This window comes from Rattus norvegicus, chromosome 3 (assembly GCF_036323735.1).
Source record: "Rattus norvegicus strain BN/NHsdMcwi chromosome 3, GRCr8, whole genome shotgun sequence".
Taxonomy (NCBI): Eukaryota; Metazoa; Chordata; class Mammalia; order Rodentia; family Muridae; genus Rattus; species Rattus norvegicus.
In genome coordinates this window covers 96870931-96888198 of record NC_086021.1, presented here as the reverse complement: position 1 = coordinate 96888198, position 17268 = coordinate 96870931, and the positions used below count along the sequence as shown (strand labels likewise).

Here is a 17268-nt window from a genome sequence, read left to right as displayed (position 1 = left end):
CTTCTTGGCATCCACAATATTGTCTGGGTTTGGTGACTGGATATGGGATGGACCCCTGGCTCTCTCAAATGTAACCAAGCATGCCCCTGAATTTCTGATCCATCTGCCTCTGCCTACCAAGTGCTGGAAGTATACGCATGTGCCACCGAAACCTGTTTGAATAAGAAGACAGTAGTTGTTTTTAACCTTTCCCCCAAGAAAGATACTTTCTCTTCATGTCAATTAAATCTTTTATACTTTGCTAAAGAATGAATCAGAACCTAGAGCACAAAGCTGGAATGAGAGCAGTTAAGTCCATAAGACAGGACAGCAGCACAGCGAGCCAGGTCCCGGAAGGAAGCAGAGTTAGTCAGAGCTACATAGCTGGACCTGTCTCAAACCAACAACAAACACAGCGCCAGACCCAACTCAAACCCATGGTGGAAAAACACAACATACCCACAAGAAGAGCAAAGAAGACAGGAAGCTCCTAACCACAGCCAGTCCGCACTTAACATTTTCATGGGATTAAGCTCACACCCTGTGGCATCCCCGTAGACACATTAATGGCTGTCCTGCTTTGTTCACGTAGGACCTGATGGAGGTCTTCATTGCAGCATCATTTTAAGTAGCTGCCTGGTATTCACTTAACTATCTCACTGGATATTTTAATTACTATTGACAACCGTTACGTGGGCGTGCTCATGATTATTTTCCTAGGCTAAATTCCAAGCTGGATAGTGGACACGCTTTCTTTCCATTTTGGGACATGCTGCCCAAACCGCGGTGTGTTTCAGCTCTAGGGGAGCCAAGCCAACAGAACAATGCAGGTCCTCACAGTATCCGTCTTGGATCTGATGCCCTTTTGGGACTTGGCTGCACTTCCTCACATTAATTTGCACGATGGCTTCCTCAAAAGCAGAACATGGAATAAGGAGTCTCGTTTTTACAGTAAGGGGATACGTACACACACACACACACACACACACACACACACACACACACACACACACGGAAATTCTAAAAAGTTGCTTGAATAGATTTTGATTCTTTTCATGATTCTCAATAGTAAAAGAATAAGTTTATAGATTTTTGTTGGCCTTTTAGACTAAGTACTAGTGAGCAGGCTTTCTGTTGGGCTGGGCACTGGTGAGCTGGCTATGTACTGGGCCAGGTACTAGGGCACAGGCTGTAGTGTCCTACCTGAACCACAGGCTGTGAGGAGAGGTGTCTGGACATGAGAAGGGCAGCAGAGCAGGATGAAGTTCTTCATCTAATGGGCCTTTTTTTTTCCTCCTTTCAAAATAGGAAAGATGCCAAGAATAATGAAGTGTCCTTTTCTCAAATTAAGTAAGTCTCCGAGTTACAAACTTATTTTGAGGTTCTCAGTCCCCAGTCTGTTCAGTGACTATCTATAGCAGTCTTTGATAGAAATAGCTGTCATTTCCCCTGATTGACAGACTGGCCACAGTCATAGGGAAGTTCTTGTTTTCTGCAAGGAGTCTTTGTTTTACTAAGTTCACCTGAAGCTCCCTTTATTTTTATCACCCACTCCATGTTCTTCAGTTACTAATAAATAGGTGTGTGTACGTGTGTGTGGTGTGTATGTGTGTGTGTGTGCATGTGTATGTGTGCATGTGTGTGTGCATGCGTGTATCTGTGTGTGTGTATGTGTGCCTGTATGTGTCTGTGTGTGCATGCATATGTGTGTCTGTGTGTGTGTGCATGCATGTGTGTCTGTGTGTGTGTGCATGCATGTGTGTGTCTGTGTGTATGCACGCGCATGTGTGTGTGTGTGCATGCGTGTCTCTCTGTGTGTGCATGTGTGTGTGTGTGTGGTGTACATGTGCACACACATGTGCATCCCCATGTGTGTTCAGAGGCCAGAGAGGATGTTGGGTAACCTTACTCTTTATATATGCTTGCTCTGTTCACTTGAGACAGGGTTCCTGTTAAATTCAGAGCAGTGCTGGTAGCCAGCAAGCCTCAGTCATTCTCCTGCCTCTACCCTGCCTGAGCCCTGGAATTACAGGTGCACGTGGCCACACCAGTTTTTATGTGTGGGACTGAGGATTGGACCTCAAGTCCTCGAGCTTGAGCAGTAAGTGCTCTGACCTACGGAGCTGTCTCCACAGCACCCTGCCCCCTAATAGATAATTGTCAGTTTTCAAAAATGAGTAGGTTATCAAGTCACAAATATGGTCAGTTATAGAACAGGTCGGATTTCCTGATTCACAGTTCAGTGTTTTTAAAATAACATTACAGTAATCTCTAGCCCACACCCCTCACTATGGCTGGCTTTGTTCTTTCGAGTTGATGTTTACTTCCAAAATGAGTGCGGCATTCTAATGGCTCTTTTTTCTTTCTTTTTCTTTTCTATGATGAAGACCTAAAAAGTGAGTAGCTTCATTTATAAAACTTTTTTCCTGTTTTGAGTATGAACTTGATTGAATGAAAACAAACAAACAAACACCCCCCCCCCATAATTGCTTTGTTTTCCTAGATCCAAGTTAATCCGAGTGGAGAATTTTGAGGCCTACTTTAAGAAACAGCAAGCCGACTCCAACTGTGGGTTTGCAGAGGAATATGAGGTGTGTGCTTATAATCTGTGCTTCCTGCCAGTCTGTCTCAGGGTGAAGCTTTGGGTGAGAGGCAGCCTAGAGGGGAGAGAAGATTGTGTCTGGCCCTTTAGGGACCACTGCTGCTGGCCAGGAAGCTTGCAGGCACCTTTATTCCTGGTGGAGGTTGTGTTTAATCTTGTGGAGACCTGAAGATTATCCAGAGAGAGACAGAAGTGGTTGGTTAAAGCTAGGGGATTATTAACTGGCCCGGATAAGCTATGTGAGCACCATAGAAGCCAGATGGGGCATTCAGTGGTCTGGGACTGGACAGCTGTGGGGTCAGAGCTGACTTGGGGGGATTCCTGGAGCCCTGGGTCAGTAGTTTCTTTGTCAGTCTCTTGCCTTCTAGACTCTGCTACCTTCTGTCCTCCAAACCAGCCCAGGGAACAGTTGTACCGTAGAAGGTGCCTGCATGCTTGTCCCCCACACGATGTGCCCGTTGCTGCTGTCTACTTCAGCACTCCTGCAATCCTGCCCACAGCTCCATCACAATCCATCCTCATTCAGACACCCCCCTCCCCTGGGTCCCTCAGATCCCGTGGGGGGACTCGGTCTCTGGCTATGTTTCCTTTGTCCTTATACTGCCTGGGTCCATCTGTGGCCTGTGCGCCTCACCTGCCTTGCCAGGCTCAGGACTCCTGACCACACCTCTCCTCTATTAGGTCTCCAGCCCCTAGAAGGCAAGAATCGTCCTTTCCCTTTCATAGTCTCCTCTGCTCTGTCTCAAGTACTGCCCTAGCTTCAGCGCCATGAAGTGGGTGGCTGAAGACAATGGACTTACTGTCTCACTGTCACAGAGGCAAGGGGTTCCAGATCAGTGTCAGCAGGACCTGCTCCCCGTAGCCTCTAGGGGAGGTCCTTCCATGTGTCCTTCCAGCTTCTGGGGAGCACAGTTGTCCTGTGGTTTGGGGGAAGCATGATTTCCGTCTGCACTGTCACCCACATGAGGTGTTTCCTCTGGTCTGTCTGTGTCTCTGCACCCATATTATAGTGACATCACCTATATTAGGTTTAAGGGCCCACCTTATTCCAGTGTGACTTGACTTGACTGCATCTCCTATGGCCATATCTGTGGGAGCCGGCTCGAAGGTATTGGAGGTTAGGTGCTCAGCGCCTCTTTCTAGTTAGCAGTAGTCAGCACATCCTGCCTCGCATCCCTCCTCTGTTTAACTGCACCCCATGTTCCGATTAAGTATTCAACTCACTTGTTTTTTTCAGGATCTGAAGCTGATTGGAATAAGTTTACCTAAATATGCAGCGGAAATAGCTGAAAACAGGGGGAAGAACCGCTACAACAACGTCCTGCCCTGTGAGTGGTTTTATTCCTTTCGTCTTCCCTTGTCCCTGGCCATCACATTGTGAACGGCAGAGAGATGGGAATCAGTGACACCCATCCGGCATCTCCACCCTCATAAAGCACCAGATATTCTCACGGCCATCAACGGCGCCTGAGCCAAGTGCTCTATGAAGGGATGGTGCATTTACATTAAATCCTTACATCCCCAACTTGTAGAGCAGGCGGTGGAACATTCATCCTGTATGTGAGGAAAGCGGGGCAGCGTGTGTGTTAGACGACCTGTTCAGGCTTCCGTTCTCACCCTAGTTTGTGTTGTTCTAGATGAAAGGGGCAGCAGGAGAAGCAGGTCCCTTGTCACACTCTCTCCTTGCTGGGTGTGTTCCACCGCTGAATAACGGCCACACTGACGTCCTGTCCTGCCTAGGGGAGTTGCTAGAGTTTGTACTTTGTTCAGTCGAGAATCACTTGGGAAGGGAGCCTTAGGAATGGTCTACATCAGGTTGGCCCATGAGATATCTTTGGGGCATTATTTTGATTTTTAATTACTAGGAGAAGACCTGATAATTAATACCATTCTGTAGGCAGAGGGTTCTGAATGGTCTAAGAGAGAACGCCTGCTGAGAGAGCGGCAAGCAAAGGCCCATGCGTTTGCCCTTTTTGGGTGATGCTTTAAGCCCCTGCCTTCCTCACGATGGCGTGATCTGGAATTGTAGGCCACATAATATCCCTCTCTGTGCTGCCTTTAGTCAGGGTGTTTGCCACAGCAAAAGCAATGAAACAAGGGTAGCACTTACCCAACAAGGGGATAGCAAACTGAAGTATAGAGGACGGCCAGTAATGTGAATTGTCTGCTATGGAGGTCTGTTGGCTCAGGAATTAGGGCACAGAGAGCAGTGTCAGTGGATCTTAGCCATGCCCTGCTTGTCATGAGGATGCTGGGTTACTTTTTCACCAAACTGTTTAATAACTATCTTTTTTTTTTTTTAATTTGAAGACATACTTTTCTATTTATTTGTATTTAAACTCAGTATTTTTTAGGTCATGGGTTCTTTTTCTGTTTCTTCCCTTATACTTGTCAGTGGGTCTTGTCCTTGATCAGAGAGAAGTGATTTTGAAACCATGCTGGGATAGCTGGGATAGCTGGGATAGCTCTGACCTTCTGAGACTCTCAGACGTTCGTCCTGCTCTTAGAGAGCTTCTGAGTTTGAGCGAGGGCTGGGAACTTGATGTTTGGGTATTGTTTCTATTGACAAGACTTTCACTTGAGACCCACACCACGACTGGGTTTATTATTACTATTGCTGTGCGGCTCTGTCTCAGGGAGGTTAGACAGTGGATTCAGATGGGGACCAGGAGCTGTCCTCGGTGCCACTACCCATGACTTAACCTTGACATTTGGAATTCCCTCAGTTATTTTCACTTCTGGAGTTGAGCACGCTTGTGTGTATGCTCTCGAAATGAGAATGATGTTTAGAAAACATGAGGAGTTCATATTTTAGATCTCTCCATTCATAATAGTTTTGTGCATTCAGTTTAGTTCGACACTGGATGTCCTCCTCAATTGCTATGCCTTATTTTTTTTTAATTGAAAATAATTCTTTATATAATATATTTTGATCCCACTTTTCTCTCCCTCATATCCCTCTAATTTTCCCCACCCCCTGACTCATTCATTTTTGAGACCTGGATCTTGTTGATTTAAGTAGATTAGCTGGCTATCGAACCTCAAGGAATCTCCTGTTTCTCCTTTCCAGTGCAGGGATTATGGTGCGCTGTTGGTACTAGGATCCTCATGACTTGTATGGCAAGAACTTTACTGACAGAGCTATCTCTGCGGTTCCAACTTTGTCTGGCTGTTTGTCATCCATGCACCCATGCACCCATGCATCCATGCATCCATGCATCCATCCATCCATCCGTCCATCCATCCATCCACCCATCCACCCATCCACCCATCCATCCATCCATCCATCCATCCATCCATCCATCCATCCAACCACCTATCCATCCATCCATCCATCCACCCACCCACCCACTTATCAAACAGTGATCTGTCTATCCATCCATCCATCCATCTTTAATTTATTGATTGTCTATATGTATGGGTATGGCTGTGCCATGGCATATGTGACCGAGGTCAGAGAACAGTTTTTCCCTCCATCATATGGGTCTTGGGTCAAACTTAGGCCATCAGGTTTGGCTGCAAGCACCTTGTCATCTTACCACCCCTATAACAACTTTTTAAGGCTGTGGGGGAAAGGTTACCTTGGATGTCTTCTTTGCCATAGTAGAATAGGCTCTGAGTTCAAATTCTATCTGCTGTTCCCCCAGGCCTTGAAAATGTCCCTTTGTCTCTGAAACTCCTGGTTTCCTTATCTTGAAAGCTTGCAGGATGGTTTTGAGGTGAATATGGTTGCTTAGCACCTGTTCTGCTCAGAGCAGACACCCGAGGCTGCTGGAGTGAGGGTTTCTCTAGTCTGAGGGGGTAAGATTGCAGGCCTGGCTGTCAGGCTGCCTGGGTTCCATTCCTAGTTCTCCAAAGGCTGCCACACATCTTCTCTGTGACACCATCATATCCTGTCCATGGGGATCACATGAGATCATGAATGTAAGATGTGAAACATCATGGCAGCCACAGGCTGCAAGTTTGTACTTCTAAACTTTCCCTGCTTACAACTTTCCTGAAGCATGGCATAGAATGAGAATCTTTCTTTCTTTTAATGCCACAGATGATATTTCTCGAGTCAAACTTTCAGTCCAGACCCATTCGACAGACGACTACATCAATGCCAACTATATGCCTGTAAGTGTGTCTGCTCTCATGGCCCAGGGTTCCTCTGGATAGGAGCATGTCTGTCTGCACCTTTGATGATGACTGAGCTTTCTGTTTCTAGGGCTACCATTCCAAGAAAGATTTCATTGCCACACAAGGACCTTTACCCAACACTTTGAAAGATTTTTGGCGTATGGTTTGGGAGAAAAACGTATATGCCATTGTTATGCTGACCAAATGTGTGGAGCAGGGAAGGGTAAGTGTCTTTCGAAAGATCACGAATTAATATTTATTGTGGTAGAGGTTATCATGAAATCCATCTGCCTTTTAAAAAGCATTCTTCCCCAACATTAATACTTTGATCCTTAGAAAATGTTCTGTATTTTTAGCTTTTAGACAGATTTAAAAAAAATCTTGAAAAATTTTTTTATTATGTTTCTCTGTGGGCTCAGGGTTAGTACAGTGGACACTGCAGGCCTAGGGTGAGGTACCAGAGACCACACGGATCCGCTGTCCTCAGCCCTGTGTCTGTAAAGCCTATCTGTGCAGTCTCTAAGCAACCGCTTCCTAAGTCTCTGATTTCCAAACTTAGTTTTTTAGCATTAAAAGCATTTTCAGACTTCTCTCCATGTGGGTTTCAGCAGCCCCCTCTCTTCCTGTGCGGCCTGGAACCGTCCTGCCATTTCTGTCACAGATAAGAGGATCTGTTCCGGGAATAAAAATCTTATATTTTCTTAAATAGAGATGGGTTGAAAAAACACAGTATTAATTTAAAAACTGTGCCCCTGAAGAATGAGAATTGACATTATTTATGGAGAGTTATTAATTACTGCTGTTATTTGGTATTGGGGATTGGACGTCGGGCCTTGGCTGAGTCTGTGCTAAGCATGTTGTGTCATGTCTTGTTGTGTTGTGCAATGCTCCAGCTATTAGTGTTTATGTTTTGTCGTTTGTTTTGTTTGCTTGCTTTTTGAGACAGGGCTTCATTCTTAGTCTAGGTTGGACTTAAACTTGCAGCAATTCTCCTGCTTCAGCTTCCTAAATGCTGAGATTATTGGCATGGGCTCCCATGCCTAGAATAAGGTATTCATTCTCTCTCCCTCCCTCTCTCTTCCCCTCTCCTCCCCCTCTCCAAGTGTAGATTCCTTTCTTGGGCATAACGTTCTTGAAGCATAAGAGTTAGTCCCTAAGTCAGTGATTCCCACTGCCTTGTCCACCCGAGTTGTCTGTGGGATGCTTCTGTCTTGGTCTTCCTTGTTGATGGAGAAGGGTTTCGACAGCTTGATGGCGTGGCTGCTGGTGGACAGTATGTGTTCTCCATGAGTGCTGCCGTGACAGGTGGTAACTGGAACCTGTTGGACATCATTCCTTAAAATCGGTTTTTACTATATTGTGTATGAGAGTGTATATGGTGTATGCCACAGGAAACACATGGTCAAACACACGGTCCATGTGATGCTTCTGGAAACGGGCTGTGAGTACTGGACTCAGGGCTGTAGGCTTGCACAGCAAGTGAACTGCTGAACTACCTCACAGACCCGAATCATTTCTCTTAAAGACTCACTTACTATTATTTTGAGATGTTAGTACATGTGTGTATCTCTGTGTTTGGATCAAACAGACCCTGCTAAGGGACTGGGCAGTCCTCCATGACAGTTTCACGACTTGTTTTTTCTTGTGAGGTTTTGGCGATGGTGGGTGTGTGATCCCTGTCTTTTCATACAACCAAACCTTGTGTTCTAGACCAAATGTGAAGAGTACTGGCCTTCCAAGCAGGCTCAGGACTACGGGGACATAACTGTGGCAATGACATCAGAAGTTGTTCTTCCGGAATGGACCATCAGAGATTTTGTGGTGAAAAATGTAAGTCAAGATCGACTCAAGAAAATTATTGGATATTAATATTGAGAATAACTAGTATTTGATGCATGAGAAAAGCAATTTTGCTTCTTTTATTTTTTTTTTACAATCGAAGTGCCCATCTCTACTTGTTCTCCAAGGAGCCTCTAGCTTTACTTTCTTTGAGGGGACTTTGTGTCCTTTCTGAATGAATGAGTCTTAGGAGCATGGCTGTGTCAGTGTCACTTTTCTTTCCTGGAGGCCTCTGGGTGGGGAAATGCATGGGGTAGGTGCTTACTGCTAGGAACAGTTTGTATTGATTCCAGGATTTGAATTCTAGGGCACATGTGCTGTCCTCCCTTTCCCCCAAAGTTACAAAACCAAATCCAGTTGAATCACAAAACATCCTAGGAAGCTGAGTTTATTTTTCTTTGCTAAAGAGTGTTTGAAAGTAGAGAAAGTGTCCTGAGTCAACATCAATATCAACTGAGTGTGCAAATAGGCTTAACGTTTTCTAGCTCGTGTTGAGGGCCTAAAAATGTCCATCCCTTTTGATCTGGTGAGCTCAAGTTTGAGTCTCTGACCTGAAGACATGGTGTGGAGTTCAGGAGTGGGCTCACGGGTCACAGAGCTCAGTCTCAGCTCTGTTGATTTTCACAAGCTTGTTTATTTAGAAGGAACAGCCCCTTTAAGAGATGAGTAAGCTCTGTATTTGTTTCCATTTCTCTTGGGAATATGTCCAGTGCCTTCTACTTTATTATTATTACATGTTCTTGATATTTTCATACATGCTCACAATACATTTAGATCATACTGTCAGGGTTGTTTGTGGAGGTAGAACCCTGCGTAGGTAGCTTTTGGAGAACGGATAACTAAACTCTGACTATGTGCCTACTGCGTCCCCAGCCAGCCTTTAGATACCACATACGGAGCCAGCCCTTTGCATTGTTCAGCCGTGGATTCAACCAACCCGGAGCTAACTATTCAGAATAAAAATTGTATTTGTATTTAACGTGTATATTTAGGTTCATCATTCCCTAGGCCATCCAGTATAACAACTATTAAAAGGCACTAGGTAATATAAATAGTTTAGGAATGATCTAAAGTGTAACCACCTGTTTTTGACTGTGTTCTGAGGAATGTGTGTGAACATCATGGACTGTACTTATCCAAACCTGGATAGTATGGCATACTCTGCACACGGGCTCCGTAGGGTGTACTGTCATATGCTTATATGACTGTGCACAGGTGTGTGTGGGCAGGATACACACATGCTTGTATTACTTTGGGATCCTGAGTATGCACAGGTTCTCCTGGGATCAATCCGATTGGATCCTGAGAAGGCGTGAAAAGGTGGTATCAACAATACATACTAGGAGATGATGTTTTGAGAGAGTGGCTTACTAGGTAGTCCAGGCTGGTCTTAAAGTCATGGGTTCCCATAGAGGGGGGCCCAAGAGCAGCAGGACCGCTGCGTCTGAGACACCGCCAGAACCTGAAGGGATCTACCGGATAAACAGTTCTCTGCACCCAAATCCCGTGGGAGGGAGAGCTAAACCTTCAGAGAGGTAGACACGCCTGGGAAACCAGAAGAGACTGCACTCTGCACACATCTCTGACGCCAGAGGAAAACACCAAACGCCATCTGGAACCCGGGTGCGCGGAAGCTCCCGGAAAGGGCGGCGCAGATCTTCCTGGTTGCTGCCGCCTCGGAGAGCTCGTAGGCAGCACCCCTCGAGCGAACTTGAGCCTCGGGACCACAGGTAAGACCAACTTTTCTGCTGCAAGAGACCTGCCTGGTGAACTCAGGACACACAGAGGCAAAATTCCTCTAGGACCGGGCACTTCCTGTGTTTACTGGGAGTCCCAAACCCGCGGATCCCAGCCCGCAGCAGCTCTCTGCTCCCAAACCCCGTGGGAGAGAGACCTCACCGCCTGGTCAGGTGGGCACTCCTGAGGCTGCAGAGCGGAAGAGACCACCAACACTGCCCACCCCTGCCAACATCCCTGGCCCAAGAGGAAACTGTATACGGCCTTTGGGTTCCCCTAGAGGAGGGCCCAGGAGCAGCAGGACCGCTGCGTCTGAGACACCGCCAGAACCTGAAGGGATCTACCGGATAAACAGTTCTCTGCACCCAAATCCTGTGGGAGGGAGAGCTAAACCTACAGAGAAGCAGACATGCCTGGGAAACCAGAAGAGACTGCACTCTGCACACATCTCTGACGCCAGAGGAAAACACCAAACGCCATCTGGAACCCTGGTGCACGGAGGCTCCCGGAAACGGCGGCACAGATCTTCCTGGTTGCTGCCGCCTCGGAGAGCTCGTAGGCAGCACCCTGCGAGCAAACTTGAGCCTTGGGACCACAGGTAAGACCAACTTTTCTGCTGCAAGTGACCTGCCTGGTGAACACCAGACACAGGCCCACAGGAACAGCTGAAGACCTGTAGATAGGAAAAACTACACGCCTGAAAGCAAAACACTCTGTCCCCATAACAGGCTGAAAGAAAACAGGAAAACAGGTCTACAGCACTCCTGACACACAGGCTTATAGGACAGTCTAGCCACTGTCAGAAATAGCAGAAAAAAGTAACACTAGAGATAATCTAATGGCGAGAGGCAAGCGCAGGAACCCAAGCAACAGAAACCAAGACTACATGGCCTCATCGGAGCCCATTTCTCCCACTAAAGCAAACACAGAATATCCAAACACACCAGAAAAGCAAGATCTAGTTTCAAAATCATATTTGATCATGATGCTGGAGGACTTCAAGAAAGGTGTGAAGAACTCCCTTAGAGAACAAGTAGAAGCCTACAGAGAGGAATCGCAAAAATCCCTGAAAGAATTCCAGGAAATCATAAATAAACAAGTAGAAGCCCATAGAGAGGAGTCACAAAAATCCCTGAAAGAATTCCAGGAAATCATAAATAAACAAGTAGAAGTCCATAGAGAGGAGTCACAAAAAACCCTGAAAGAATTCCAGGAAAACACAATCAAACAGTTGAAGGAATTAAAAATGGAAATAGAAGCAATCAAGAAAGAACACATGGAAACAACCCTGGATATAGAAAACCAAAAGAAGAGATAAGGAGCTGTAGATACGAGCTTCACCAACAGAATACAAGAGATGGAAGAGAGAATCTCAGGAGCAGAAGATTCCATAGAAATCATTGACTCAACTGTCAAAGATAATGTAAAGCGGAAAAAGCTACTGGTCCAAAACATACAGGAAATCCAGGACTCAATGAGAAGATCAAACCTAAGGATAATAGGTATAGAAGAGAGTGAAGACTCCCAGCTCAAAGGACCAGTAAATATCTTCAACAAAATCATAGAAGAAAACTTCCCTAAACTAAAAAAAGAGATACCCATAGGCATACAAGAAGCCTACAAAACTCCAAATAGATTGGACCAGAAAAGAAACACCTCCCATCACATAATAGTCAAAACACCAAATGCACAAAATAAAGAGAGAATATTAAAAGCAGTAAGGGAAAAAGGTCGAGTAACATATAAAGGCAGACCTATCAGAATCACACCAGACTTTTCGCCAGAAACTATGAAAGCCAGAAGATCCTGGACAGATGTCATACAGACCCTAAGAGAACACAAATGCCAGCCCAGGTTATTGTATCCTGCAAAACTCTCAATTAACATAGATGGAGAAACCAAGATATTCCATGACAAAACCAAATTTACACAATATCTTTCTACAAATCCAGCACTACAAAGGATAATAAATAGTAAAGCCCAACATAAGGAGGCAAGCTATACCCTAGAAGAAGCAAGAAACTAATCGTCTTGGCAACAAAACAAAGAGAAGAAAAGCACACAAACATAACCTCACATCCAAATATGAATATAACAGGAAGCAATAATCACTATTCCTTAATACCTCTCAACATCAATGGCCTCAACTCCCCAATAAAAAGACATAGATTAACAAACTGGATACGCAACGAGGACCCTGCATTCTGCTGTCTACAGGAAACACACCTCAGAGACAAAGACAGAAACCACCTCAGAGTGAAAAGCTGGAAAACAACTTTCCAAGCAAATGGTCAGAAGAAGCAAGCTGGAGTAGCCATTCTAATATCAAATAAAATCAATTTTCAACTAAAATTCATCAAAAAAGATAAGGAAGGACACTTCATATTCATGAAAGGAAAAATCCACCAAGATGAACTCTCAATCCTAAATATTTATGCCCCAAATACAAGGGCACCTACATACGTAAAAGAAACCTTACTAAAGCTCAAAACACACATTGCACCTCACACAATAATAGTAGGAGACTTCAACACCCCACTTTCATCAATGGACAGATCATGGAAACAGAAATTAAACAGACGTAGACAGACTAAGAGAAGTCATGAGCCAAATGGACTTAACAGATATTTATAGAACATTCTATCCTAAAGCAAAAGGATATACCTTCTTCTCAGCTCCTCATGGTACTTTTTCCAAAATTGACCATATAATTGGTCAAAAAACGGGCCTCAACAGGTACAGAAAGATAGAAATAATCCCATGCGTGCTATCGGACCACCATGGCCTAAAACTGGTCTTCAATAACAATAAGGGAAGAATGCCCACATATACGTGGAAATTGAACAATGCTCTACTCAATGATAACCTGGTCAAGGAAGAAATAAAGAAAGAAATTAAAGACCTTTTAGAATTTAATGAAAATGAAGGTACAACATACCCAAACTTATGGGACACAATGAAAGCTGTGCTAAGAGGAAAACTCATAGCGCTGAATGCCTGCAGAAAGAAACAGGAAAGAGCATATGTCAGCAGCTTGACAGCACACCTAAGATCTCTAGAACAAAAAGAAGCATACACCCAGGAGGAGTAGAAGGCAGGAAATAATCAAACTCAGAGCGGAACTCAACCAAGTAGAAACAAAAAGGACCATAGAAAGAATCAACAGAACCAAAAGTTGGTTCTTTGAGAAAATCAACAAGATAGATAAACCCTTAGCCAGACTAATGAGAGGACACAGAAAGTGTATCCAAATTAACAAAATCAGAAATGAAAAGGGAGACATAACTACAGATTCAGAGGAAATTCAAAAAATCATCAGATCTTACTATAAAAGCCTATATTCAACAAAACTTGAAAATCTGCAGGAAATGGACAATTTCCTAGACAGATACCAGGTACCGAAGTTAAATCAGGAACAGATAAACCAGTTAAACAACCCCATAACTCCTAAGGAAATAGAAGCACTCATTAAAGGTCTCCCAACCAAAAAGAGCCCAGGTCCAGACGGGTTTAGTGCAAAATTCTATCAGACATTCATAGAAGACCTCATACCAATATTATCCAAACTATTTCACAAAATTGAAACAGATGGAGCACTACTGAATTCCTTCTGTGAAGCCACAATTACTCTTATACCTAAACCACACAAAGACCCAACAAAGAAAGAGAACTTCAGACCAATTTCCCTTATGAATATCGACGCAAAAATACTCAATAAAATTCTGGCAAACCGAATTCAAGAGCACATCAAAACAATCATCCACCATGATCAAGTAGGCTTCATCCCAGGCATGCAGGGATGGTTTTAATATACAGAAAACCATCAACGTGATCCATTATATAAACAAACTGAAAGAACCAAACCACATGATCATTTCAATAGATGCTGAGAAAGCATTTGACAAAATTCAATACCCCTTCATGACAAAAGTCCTGGAAAGAATAGGAATTCAAGGCCCATACCTAAACATAGTAAAAGCCATATATAGCAAAGTAGTTGCTCACATTATTAAACTAAATGGAGAGAAACTTGAAGCAATCCCACTAAAATCAGGGAGTAGACAAGGCTGCCCACTCTCTCCCTACTTATTCAATATAGTTCTTGAAGTTCTAGCCAGAGCAATCAGACAACAAAAGGAGGTCAAGGGGATACAGATCGGAAAAGAAGAGGTCAAAATATCACTATTTGCAGATGATATGATAGTATATTTAAGTGATCCCAAAAGTTCCACCAGAGAACTACTAAAGCTGATAAACAACTTCAGCAAAGTGGCTGGGTATAAAATTAACTCAAATAAATCAGTAGCCTTCCTCTACACAAAAGAGAAACAAGCCGAGAAAGAAATTAGGGAAACGACACCCTTCATAATAGACCCAAATAATATAAAGTACCTCGGTGTGACTTTAACCAAGCAAGTAAAAGATCTGTACAATAAGAACTTCAAGACACTGAGGAAAGAAATTGAAGAAGACCTCAGAAGATGGAAAGATCTCCCATGCTCATGGATTGGCAGGATTAATATGGTAAAAATGGCCATTTTACCAAAAGCAATCTACAGATTCAATGCAATCCCCATCAAAATACCAATCCAATTCTTCAAAGAGTTAGACAGAACAATTTGCAAATTCATCTGGAATAACAAAAAACCCAGAATAGCTAAAGCTATCCTCAACAATAAAAGGACTTCAGGGGGAATCACTATCCCTGAACTCAAGCAGTATTACAGAGCAATAGTGATAAAAACTTCATGGGATTGGTACAGAGACAGACAGATAGACCAATGGAACAGAATTGAAGACCCAGAAATGAACCCACACACCTATGGGCACTTGATTTTTGACAAAGGAGCCAAAACCATCCAATGCAAAAAAGATAGCATTTTCAGCAAATGGTGCTGGTTCAACTGGAGGTTAATATGTAGAAGAATGCAGATCGATCCATGCTTATCACCCTGTATAAAGCTTAAGTCCAAGTGGATCAAGGACCTCCACATCAAACCAGATACACTCAAACTAATAGAAGAAAAACTAGGGAAGCATCTGGAACACATGGGCACTGGAAAAAATTTCCTGAACAAAACACCAATGGCTTATGCTCTAAGATCAAGAATCGACAAATGGGATCTCATAAAACTGCAAAGCTTCTGTAAGGCAAAGGACACTGTGGTTAGGACAAAACGGCAACCAACAGATTGGGAAAAGATCTTTACCAATCCTACAACAGATAGAGGCCTTATATCCAAAATATACAAAGAACTCAAGAAGTTAGACCGCAGGGAGACAAATAACCCTATTAAAAAATGGGGTTCAGAGCTAAACAAAGAATTCACAGCTGAGGAATGCCGAATGGCTGAGAAACACATAAAGAAATGTTCAATATCTTTAGTCATAAGGGAAATGCAAATCAAAACAACCCTGAGATTTCACCTCACACCAGTGAGAATGGCTAAGATCAAAAACTCAGATGACAGCAGATGCTGGCGAGGATGTGAAGAAAGAGGAACACTCCTCCATTGTTGGTGGGATTGCAGACTGGTACAACCATTCTGGAAATCAGTCTGGAGGTTCCTCAGAAAATTGGACTTTGAACTGCCTGAGGATCCAGCTATACCTCTCTTGGGCATATATCCACAAGATGCCCCAACATATAAAAAAGACAGGTGCTCCACTATGTTCATCGCAACCTTATTTATAATAGCCAGAAGCTGGAAAGAACCCAGATTCCCTTCAACAGAGGAATGGATACAGAAAATGTGGTATATCTACACAATGGAATATTACTCAGCTATCAAAAACAATGACTTTATGAAATTCGTAGGCAAATGGTTGGAACTGGAAAATATCATCCTGAGTGAGGTAACCCAATCACAGAAAAACACACATGGTATGCACTCATTGATAAGTGGCTATTAGCCCAAATGCTTGAATTACCCTAGATGCCTAGAACACATGAAACTCAAGACGGACGATCAAAATGTGAATGCTTCACTCCTTCTTTAAAAGGGGAATAAGAATACCCTTGGCAGGGAATAGAGAGGCAAAGAATAAAACAGACACAGAAGGAACACCCATTCAGAGCCTGCCCCACATGTGGCCCATGCATATACAGCCATCTAATTAGACCAGATGGATGAAGCAAAGAAGTGCAGACTGTCAGGAGCCAGATGTAGATCTCTCCCAAGAGACACAGCCAGAATACAGCAAACACAGAGGCGTATGCCAGCAGCAAACCACTGAATTGAGAATAGGACCCCCGTTGAAGGAATCAGAGAAAGAACTGGAAGAGCTTGAAGGGGCTCGAGACCCCATATGTACAACAATGCCAAGCAACCAGAGCTTCCAGGGACTAAGCCACTACCTAAAGACTATACATGGACTGACCCTGGAGTCTGACCTCATAGGTAGCAATGAATATCCTAGTAAGAGCACCAGTGGAAGGGGAAGCCCTGGGTCCTGGTAAGACTGAACCCCCAGTGAACTTGATTGTTGGGGGGAGGGTGGCAAGGATGGGGAGGGGAACACCCATAGGGTAGGGGAGGGGTGAGGGGGATGTTTTCCCGGAAACTGGGAAAGGGAATAACACTCGAAATGTATATAAGAAATACTCAAATTAATAAAAAAAAAAAACCATAAAAAAAAAAAAAGTCATGAACCTCTGCCGCTGCCTTAGTGCTGGAATTACAGGTCTGTGTTGCCATGCATTGCTCAGCATTTATGTAACTGTGAGTGATAGAAAAGCTTATATATAGACTTTGTGGTGTTACATTGTAACAGGGACTGTTTGTAAGAGGAAGCTATAGGTGAGATTTAGTATATGAAACACTAGTTCTTATCGTGTCTCAAAGACTCTGGGGATGTTTAGCACACACTGACAGGACCACTTACATAAGTAAGGTCAGTCAGTGAGGAACATCTGAAATCTGTCAGGCTTACTTCTGCTGGCTTTTGCCCATTTAACTTGACTGCCTACTACCCCACTTGCTTCTGCC

At 43.9% G+C, this 17268-nt stretch overlaps 1 protein-coding gene across 7 annotated transcripts in view; it reads left to right on the top strand.

Moving 5' to 3' along the window:
* Ptprj (protein tyrosine phosphatase, receptor type, J) overlaps positions 1 to 17268 on the top strand; it is a 155918-nt gene that overhangs the window by 129504 nt on the left and 9146 nt on the right. For 4 of the 7 annotated variants that reach the window (XR_010064594.1, XR_010064596.1, XR_010064597.1 and 1 more), the window contains exons 15-16: positions 1288 to 2570; positions 3819 to 3909. Coding sequence is in view for 3 of the 7 variants with exons in the window: in XM_039104656.2 (XP_038960584.1) it covers positions 1288 to 1329; positions 2367 to 2375; positions 2483 to 2570; positions 3819 to 3909; positions 6627 to 6700; positions 6792 to 6926; positions 8414 to 8533 (559 nt within the window). In the remaining 4 variants the exon portion in view is untranslated. Of the gene's footprint in view, positions 1 to 1287; positions 2571 to 3818; positions 3910 to 6626; positions 6701 to 6791; positions 6927 to 8413; positions 8534 to 17268 lie in introns of those variants that run through there. The other 3 variants (XM_039104656.2, NM_001399120.1, NM_017269.4) reach the window with 2 other exon arrangements.